Below are 10,186 nucleotides of genomic sequence, written 5' to 3'. Positions count from 1 at the left end.
TGCTTGTGCCCGCATACGGAAGTCTAGCATCCCGGAATACGGCAGTACTACATTTTCGGAGGACCACCATGATGATGCCTCATCGAAAACGACATGTGGAGATACAGATTTTGTAGTCGGATCAATGCACCTCAACCTACGCTGATCATAGCCGACAAAGATGCACCAACTAGCCCGCCCGCCTTCTTTTCCAGCTGAGTCCGTAACTGCTCAGAACACATAGCAGACGGAGCCAAAGACTTTTCAATGTTGGTAACGAAAAGCTAATTTAGCTTGGGGTTTCCTTCCTTTTTCAAAACAGCGGTTGTACGTTCTTCGCATGCGCATCATGCTTCGACAAGTTTCGCCCTTCTTTCTGCAACTCCATTTTGCTGTGGAGTGTGTTGTGTGAGCAGCTAAACGGATGACGGACCTGAATCATCAAACTCTTGCAACGTGTATTCTCCACCATTGTCAGTCCTCAGGCATCTTTTTCTTTGATTGAGTTCATTTTCCACCCCTCTCTTTAGGATCTTCACTCTCATTTCCTTGGCCAGAGCACAGTCTCAACAAAGTAATCATTCGATAACCCTCTGATTCTTTCTCTTCTTCTTTAATGTCTTTTTTCTTTCAATCCTTTAACTGAACTGGTTTTGATCAATCTTTCTTCTGTTTACAGGTCCGAGTTATTTGGGTTTTGTCTTCAACGCCACGGATTGATTTCCCATCAGAGGACTAGAGGAGGCCGCCGGCTGCCGGCAGCAACGCTATCTGAGTATGAGCGGGTTCTGGTGCTTGAAAGGGGCGGTGTTCCGTACGGAAAGCCTAATCTGATGACCCAATCAGTCTTCCTCACCACTCTCATGGAGGTGCTTTCGACTCCCCGGCGCAAGCCTGAACCTCCGAAGACGGCGTCCCCAATGCCCGAGGCCGGGTTCTTGACGGCAGTAGTGCTATCAATGCCGGGTTCTATAGTCGAGCCGATCAATAATTCTACGGAAGGTCAGGTCAGGGGTGAATTGGGACCTCCGAGTGGTGAACCAGTCCTATGAGTGGGTTGAGAGGGCTATCTTAGGTTAGGCCGGAGCTCAAGAATTGGCAATCGGCAGTCAGAGACGGGCTATTGTAAGCCGGTGTTGATCCCTATAATGGTTTGACTTTGGATCATTCAGTGGGTACCAAGGTTGGTGGTTCGACATTCGAGAGTTCCGGTCGTAGACACAGTGTTGCTGATCTCCTCAGCTATGCGAAAGCTTTGAATATGAGAGTGCAGTCTATGCAAGCTATGCAAGTGTTGAAAGAATTCTTTTAGCCTCTTCTTCGCGGATCGAAGCAATCGGCAATTGGGGTTGTTTTTCGCGACCAAAGAAAGAGGGCCATGCAATGGTGCAAAGGGAGAGGATCACCTCTGTGCTGGGGCTCTCGGAAGCCCACAGCTTCCGCTTCTGAGTGGCATTGGACCGAGGCCGTCCCTCTCATCGTGGGGAATTCCTCTGTCTCATCACTTGCCTTATGTCGGACAGTTCCTCTATGAGAACCCCCGAAATGGCATCTCAATTGTGCCCCCAATGCCATTGGAGCACTCTCTGATACAAGTCGTGGGCATAACCAATTCAGGGACAGGGGCTTACCTTGAAGCAACTTCCAATGTCATACCTTTTGTCTCCCCGGCTCGCTCTCTTTTCATTCGGAACCCAGCTTCACCACTCTATCTCACTGTGGCTACCCTGATGGAGAAGATTACTGGGCCACTCTCTGTTCACTCCGGTTGCCATCTACAGATGTCAGGGTTAACCCAATTGTACGGTTCAACTACTTTAGTAATCCGGGTGATGTATGTGGAGCGGTGTGTGAATGGCACCTGCAAGATCGGTGATGTACTGAGGAGCCGTTCCATGGAGGATTTCCAATTCAGGGAATGGTTTGTTTGGGGGCCGAGATTGAAGATAGGTGGGGCCTGCATTGCCCGTTGATCAATCAAATGATCGGCTGATGGGAGAGTTTTGCCCGCAGTGAGTACTATATGGCACTACCATGGTGGATGCCTTGTGGGCAAGGTAGTTGATCGCAATTTCAGGGTTATTGGGATTGATGCTTTCCGAGTTGTTGATGGTTCGATATTCACTGTATCACCAGGGACCAATCCCCAGTCCCCTCTTTTGATGCTTGGACGGTCAGTGTCTTTGTTGTTATCTGAATGCTTGAGTCTTTTTGTTGGTTTGTTAGAGTTGACTACTTACCCTGTTGTGCCAAAAGGAACTATAAGCGGACTTTGCTGCGAATCTGCTAGCCATTTACCAGTATTTCCTCTTCTGCTTCTGTTTTTGGGTTTTTTCTCCTTTCCCCTTGTGAACACAATCAAATCCGAACAAATAAGAAATTGGTGATTCTCCAATTAAGAAAAAAGATTGAAAAGACCCTCTCGGGTTTCTCTTTCATTTGCCAGTTCCAAATCCGCATTGTCAGTCAACTGCTGCACCATTTTTCTTACAGGATGCCAAGTTAAAGAAGATAAGGCGAGTGAATAAGGTCCGAAACCCAATAAAACATTTATGCTCGTGGCCGGACCGGAAAAAGATGTGGGAGCAATGGCACTCGATCACAAACCCTCTCTTTCCCTTTCTGTAAATTACTTGGTATTTTTTTCTTCTTCGCCCTTCCCTGTCCAGCTCAAGCTGATTAAAAAAACAGATTTGTTTCGGAAAGCGTTCCGCCCCTCAGTCTTGGACATTTTGGCGGGACTTTCCCTGCCCTACTGGGGATTCCAGTCACGAATCCAAAACTTCTCGCTCCCACCGGCCGGCTGTTCCCTTTGGCTACTCTCAAAAAGGTACTGACGCTTCACACCCCATCTCGACGAAAATCAGGAAACTTATTGCAACTACATCAAAAACCGAGAAAAAAAGACGTGAACGGCCCCTTTCTTGGAACTAATTCATAGGGGGCAACGTGTGATATATAAAAATATAGAAGAAGAAAAGATATGCAGCATCCACTTGGTGCTCATAATATCTTTCTCGATGTTTTTTGTATAAGGGATTCTTTCTCGGAAGGGAGCTAGGCAGATTTAGATCGATCGAATCTACTGCCTAATTGGTTTAGCTTATCGATGTCCTTGAGTCCAATGAGGATAAAGAGGATGGCCCCCTGTTTAGCATTTTATAGGAGTGGATAACAGCGGGAAAAAGGATGAAGTATTAGCGTTAGCGTGAGAGAGCAGAAAATGACACTAAACAAAACTGAAAGAGAAAGGCATAGTGTAGTTAAGGGGGACTCATCACGAGTATTTATTATTATACTCAACGCAAGCATCACTAAGGTCATAATATCTTTCTCCGGCAAAAGTCGAATAACAGAAGTATGAAAAAGAAAGGGGGACCCATGTGAAGCAGACCAGCAACCAGATATTACCAAAGGCAAGAACGGTCCGCACCAGTATGGGGGCAGGGTATTTAGGCTCCTCCCTCTCGTACGCCACCGGTTAGGTAAGAAACAAACTCAGGTTTGTGGGAGAGTGGCAAGAATCGGGTCAGATTTAGCCGGGACGTGCTAGCGGATTCGCCCTCGGGTCACGAGATTCCATTCCGGTTTCCGAGGCCCAGAAGCTCGAAGCATCCCAGCTATGAAGATGAAGAGACACTCCTAGTTACCAAGTGGCCCGTTTGGTTGGTGATTCGTTCACCCGCTTGCTCGCTTCCAACACAAGCACGCTATCCTTTGTTCGCCCTCTACCACACGGAACGGCTCCCCTCAAAAAAAGGGGCACTTAGACGCCCTAGGTGCATTAAAACCTTTTCTCCCTTATTATCAATCAAAGAGAAGGCAGCCGATGCGGCTTGATGTCTCAGACCATTACATTAAGGATAGAAAAAGGCAATGTAACAAGGGGCCAAGCGTACCTACCGTGAAGGAACAGGATGAGGCAGAAGTACTTGCCGCGCATACTAGTATTAGATAAAACGGTTCCAACTCCATGTATGCCTTCGGTTAAAAAGGTAGACAGAGTAAACGTCCATACACCTCTGGTCATTCCCGGCCTTTCTATTAGAGTGAGAATGAGGGGGATACTGAAGATGTCCAGTCAACCAACGAGGGGAGGATGGGCCTCAGGGGGGATAAAACCATTCAACACTGACTCTTTTACGGGGAATGTAAACAAAGTTCCACTCCCAAACCTACCATCTCAAGTTCAGAGTAAACCATCTCCACAGCAAGACTCCTTCCACTCCAATTAGGCCAAAAAAATAGAGGTCGGACCGGAACCTCGCAAGGGCACCCAACAACATCAACATCAACTTCCCGTATTAGATCGTCTTCTTTAAAGTTACAGCCTAAGAAAGACCCCAACAAAGCAAAACCAAATTCGAAAAGAACAACTAACGGGTAAGGAGGAGAGGAGAAGGGTGCCTGGGCCCTGAACCCAACCCGAAAACGAGCAGGGGATAACAGGAAGAGGCTAGGAAAGATTCGATCTGCCTCAGAGAGACGACTTGAGATTCCCACAAGGACAGGTAGCCGGAATCGCGGCAATTCAATCTCCATACTGTCAGACTGAAAAGGAAAAAACTCCAACTCAACTACATCCATTCCCACCCTATCCGTCTCTTTCTACCTCATTACACTAATTCGTAACTGAATTTGAAAGCCATATTTCGACCCGGACGTTTTCGGGATGCCCCTAATAACCAACGAATGGCAAGTGCTTTTCCTTGTGTAGATCCTATTTCAACGGGAACTTGATCAGTCGATCCGCCTACACGTCTTGCTTTTACTGCTATATCGGGAGTGACTCCGCGTATTGCTTGACGTAAAATAGTGAGTGGATTTCTTTCTGTCTTTTGTTGAATCTTTTTCATGGCTCGATAGAGAGATAAGCCAATGATTTGTTTCCGTCTGAATAAGGTTAACCAAGATGTTAACTAATCGATTACGAGAAATTGGCTCTGTCTGATTTAGCTGTTTTTTCTTCTGCAGTACCTCGACGTGAGATGAGCGTGCAAGGGGTTCTCAAGAATCAGTAGTTTTCCTTTCTTTTATAAGGGCTAAGAAAATCATTGATTTTGGCTTTTCCAGATCTCGAAAGATATGAAAGACCTCCCTCCAAGCCGTACATACTACTTTCCACAGAATTCTATATGTATCTATGAGATCGAGTATGGAATTCTGTTTACTCACTTGAAATTGAGTATCTGTTTCCCTCCCTTTACTGCTAGGATTGGAAATCCTTTCTTTATTTTACATATCCATACGATTGAGTCCTTGGGTTTCCGAAATAGTGTCAAAAGAGGTGCTTCGAATCATTGCTAGTGGACTCGGACCTGTTCTAAGTCGAGGCATTTCTCATTCTTTGTTGACCCGGACAAAGTAAAGGAAAACCTCTTCAATTCTTCCAATATTGGACCTTATCTAATAGTTCCGAATCGAATCCCTTTAGAAAGAAGATCTTTTGTCTCACGGTAGCCTGCTCCAGTCCCCTTAGTAAACTTTCGTTATTGGGTTAGCTATATACTTCTTTCAATCTTTCTAGCGATTCACATGGCATCATCAAATGATACAAGTCTTGGATAAGAATCTACAACGCACTAGAACGCCCTTGTTGACGATCCTTTCTTTACTCCGACAGCATCTAGGGTCCCTCGAACAATGTGATATCTCACACCGGGTAAATCCTCCTTAACCCTTCGCCCTCTTACTAAGACTACAGAATGTTCTTGTTCATTATGGGCAATACCAGGTATATAAGCAGTGATTTCAAATCCAGAGGTTAATCGTACTCTGGCAACTTTACGTAAGGCAGAGTTTGGTTGAGGGTGTGATATTGGAAAAGCTGACAGATAAGTCACCCTTACTGCCTGCCACTCGACAGAACCGTACATGAGATCCTCATACGGCTCCTCGTTCAATTCTTTCGAAGTCATTGATCCTTTTCCTCGTTCGAGAAGTTCTGCAGATGGCACTTGACAGACCAGCAAGACTCGCTTTGGCTTACTCCACTGAAAGGGCAAACTAAAGGAAAGAAGGGCATTCCTCCGATCTATGACAACAAGGGATTGGACTCGAGCAAAGACTGGGCCTATTTGAACTTGAACAAAGACTGAGACTGCTAGTTCCACTATCTCATATGCTACTACCACTTAGAATGAGCCTGTCACTACTTCTTACTAGGCTGCAAAAGGACTGACTTGGCTTAATATTAATAAGAGCGTATAAAAGCGTTTGTAAACAAAGAAAATAGAAAAAGCTGGAATGTCAGAGAAAGAAGGAAGACATGGAAGAAGAAAGATAAGAAAGAAGAAGGAAGAGCTTTTGCTACTAAAGATGAATCGATACCGGGCAGCTAGACCTGTGAATCAATCCTTCCCTCATTCGATCTTTGCCATTGGACCTTGAATGCTATTCTTTATCAGAAGCTTTGGACGGAGCGGGACCTCCTTAACAAAAGGAAGGAAGAGGAAGAAGAGACAACCCCGAACAGACAGAAGGAAAAAGCCACATCTTGCGACCCGCCCCAGCAAACAATCGATTTGGGAAAGAAGAAGAAAGACCTGTTAGAACAAACATCCTATTGCTTTTAGTCGTTCTACCAACCTCTTGCGATAGTTGGACGCACTAGGTACAGATTTCCATGTAGGAGCAAAGACCAGACCCAGGTTAAGGGGTATCTGGCGAATGCCCGGGACATAGCGCTCAGTCTTCCGCCTGTGTCATAATAATATTACAGACACGAAGGACCTCAGTTGTGTTGCTAGGTGTCACTATGGTTTCCAAAGTTAATAGGGCACTCTTCCATCAACAACTAAAGCTATTTCTTACTGGTGTGGATTCTCCACAAGTACTAGAAAGGATGGGATTGTTCCACAAACTCCAATCAGTTAACTACCATCCATGAGCGGATACCAGAGAGTTATCGGCCAACACGATGTAATTGAAAGCTCGTCCACTCTTTCATCCGCGGATGCTACTTTTCGTACGGGAGGGAACCACTCAGATTGACTTCTATGGATGGGATTCATGTTCATTAGTTTCGTTTTCCGGGATCCATCTCCACCAACCAAACTAGCATTCCTCCATTCACTAGCAAAGAAAAGAGCTAGGAGTCAAACCTGATGGTCCAAAAAAGCTACTTAAAGTCCTAATCGAAGAGCCAACCAACCAACTAGCTGATATCCTTAACTGCAAAAGAGCTCTGAGTGGTTAGCAAACTCTTTCTTTATTGGCCGGGGAGTCCCTATTCTATAGACTTCCAAAATCCACTCTCTAAGAAAAAGGCAAGTACTGCTACTCTACTTAGGTTGTTAAGGTCTCCCACTACCCACTAAGGAAGAAGATAGAATCCTACAGAAATTCAGGGATAAATGCCGGGTCTCTTTGCGAGCATGAAACCGCGCTTTACTGTGATTGATAAATGGCATAAACCTGTCCAACAAGTAAATAAGAACATTAGGTTCTCCATACACTCACGGAGCACTCACTTCAAACCAGTGACCAGATAGTGCGAAATTCAAACCAATGCAAGGGATGAAAATGCTCCAGTCAAAACGAAAGGCAAGAACCCGATTATCGACGCTCTGCTAATAGACTCCCTCCTTTGAACATAGATCCGAACTCCCACTCAGAATGAATGGTTACTGGAAAAGGATTGGGTTGTCTTTCGAACATCGGATCTCGGGTACAAGCCAAGGAGAAAGACTGCCATCTCAGGTATACCATCGACAGAGTAAGGAAAGGACAGTTCCTTTCTAGCGAGTCACTCCGTCTCCTTTCGGGGTAACCCCTTTATTGTGCTTATTTACAGGTAAGGGGAAAATGTTAGAAGTGAATCACGTTCGAGTGCTTCTGTCTTCGAGCCAGTACCCTTTCTAGACAAGGGATAAAGGATAAAGAAAGTCTCTGTTATTCAGTAGTAGTCCATGTCCCTTTTCAAGCGGCTAGTTTCTTGCCGTTCATATAGATCAATAGCTGGTTCTAAGGCTAGACAGCAAATAAGCTAGTTTAGTTCCCTCACTGATCCCTGCCAGAACTGTTAGAAAAGGAGGATTCTTTCAAGTTCATTTTGATTCATATTCACATGGGACAATCTTTCGAGTCCTATCTCTACGGGACATGATATCCAGCTCTAGCTTTCCTTGTATAGGGTGTTACAAAATACATCTGAATCCGAGGAATTAATGCTCTTACTAAGACCTGAAGGAACTTTTGAAAGGCAACTAGTGAAGATGCGCCAATATCCATCCCTCTTTCTAGAATTATTGCTGAGACATGCTCCGAGAGGGTTAGCCCCGGCTATCAAGATGGGATAAAAACACCTGTTTACTATTCCAAATGGGAAGATCTCGGGATTGCTTTTTGTTATATGAATTGGAATCTTCCCTCAAACAAGGAAGGAGGGCTGGTCGGTCAAAAGCGGGGTAGGCTACCAATACCAAGTCAGTCAATTCCGGTATTGTCTAAATTACAATGAAGCAAGAGAAAGCCTGGAAGAAAGTCCGTACTATTACTGCGCTGGGTGACAGGAGCTCGGGATAAGCTGTTATTGTTTCATAAGCAAATGTGGCAACCTGCAGGTATAGTGAGCTCTCTCTCTGGATTAAGCTTCGGTCATTGATAGAGAGGAAAGGAATCACCTAGCCTAGCATTAGACTCGACTAGCCTTGGGCAGATTGCTTTGAATAGCGTAGTTTTCTTAGCTCCGGGGACTGCCTTATCTACACTATGAGCAAATGTTAGATGCAACCATTATAGTATAGATATATTCTTAGATAATTACTATATGTTCTTTCATACAGTCTTCAAAAATACAGATATCTGAACCATAGGAGACTAGCTTGAACTAAATCCTCCAACCTTAAAGCAATATGAGAGAGGACGGATACCAGAAAGAAGAACCTCGGAGCCGCCGAAATTTGAGTCAATTCAGTAAGATTCTACTTTCGCTATAGTTTCACTAACGAAACAAAAAAAAAGAAGAATACTTACCAGGATGTAGGAATTCCATTCCAGTTAGTTCTGTGATTGGCATTGGAGAAAGAAAATAGAGGTAAGGAATCCGTCAACAGGAAAGATAAAGCACATTCTCTTATATACGGCTATTCTTTTGACTTTTTGACTTTTCCTCCTGTTGTTGCAAAAATCAAAGTCCCTTTTGCCGCATTTTGCTTTTTAGAGGTCTTCACTATATAGGGAAGCTGATTCAAATAAAAAGCGATTTTCCTCTCCCTGATTGAACGAGGTAAAGCTGCTTCGCTCCTTTCTTGTTGAGAATCTTATGTCTATAGGCTTTCAAAAACTCGTTTACTCTAACCCGGGTAAGGTTCTTCAAATAGCTGATTCTTTCTTGTTCACTGTACTGATAAGAACAACAGAAAGCAAAGGCTACACGGATGGATTTTGATTAAAGAGAAGTTAGTAGGGAAAGTAAGTGGAAAGGTTCTTTTTCTTGTCCATTCTCGCTTGTTGCTTTAAGGGTTCGACAGTGAATTTCTTCTTCCAGCGTTTCAGGGGAGCCCTAAGAAGACATGATCCCAAGCGAGCTGATTGATGCGACCAGACCTCAAACTAGGATTTTGCGGGGTCTTCCTCGGATTAGTTCTATAGAGGTTTCGGCCTCTTTTAGGTTTTCCAGGGTCTTTTTGAGGAGCTCTTTCACCCTGTAATATACAGCCTCAGAATTGACTCCCCTTCTTTTGATAGCATCATGTCATCAGCATACCGAACGTAGCCTACGCCCTCTTCTATTTGCATAAAGGAATTGATTTGCATATCGAGTTGGTGCAAAAAGATGTGAATTAGCACGGGGGAGAGGAGCGAAGCTGCGAGACACACAATCACCTTGTTTACAGTTCGAGAATAAATAGGTGAAGGAGAAAGAAAGAAAGAATAAATATGCTTTACCTCCAGAAATCAGGGAAGGGGGGAATATCGGAAAAGAAAAGGTGAAGGATTGAATATGCTCGACTGTAAAGGTGAAGGAGCGAAGCCACTTTACCGAGTTGGAGAGGTGAAGGAGCTGCGGTATGCCTTTCGTGTAGTTTGCCAAATTTGTCAAAGTTTTGTCTCTTATTACTGTTTGTTCGTAAGAACACTAAAATCAGATCAAGGAAGGCACGGTTCTCCTCACCTAAATCAGATTGAAGAACTGAGATGTTGAGCCCATGATCTATGTTATCAAAACACTTTACAATATCTGACTTAATGAGTTTCTCAACCA

General features: G+C 44.4%; 1 protein-coding gene and 1 pseudogene across 1 annotated transcript; one reads left to right on the top strand and one right to left on the bottom strand.

Moving 5' to 3' along the window:
* Positions 1–403: 403 nt before the first annotated feature.
* Positions 404–2,367, top strand: LOC111474345 (annotated as a pseudogene).
* Positions 2,368–5,561: 3,194 nt separating this feature from the next.
* On the bottom strand, positions 5,562–5,897 carry LOC111474344 (30S ribosomal protein S12, chloroplastic-like). The gene has a single exon (XM_023119467.1). The coding sequence runs from the start codon at positions 5,895–5,897 to the stop codon at positions 5,562–5,564; it is 336 nt and encodes a 111-aa protein (XP_022975235.1).
* Positions 5,898–10,186: the final 4,289 nt, after the last annotated feature.

Source organism: Cucurbita maxima, unplaced genomic scaffold (genome assembly GCF_002738345.1).
Source record: "Cucurbita maxima cultivar Rimu unplaced genomic scaffold, Cmax_1.0 Cma_Scf00320, whole genome shotgun sequence".
NCBI lineage: Eukaryota > Viridiplantae > Streptophyta > Magnoliopsida > Cucurbitales > Cucurbitaceae > Cucurbita > Cucurbita maxima.
The sequence above is the reverse complement of the archived record's forward strand: the minus strand, read 5'-3'. Positions and strand labels throughout refer to the sequence as shown.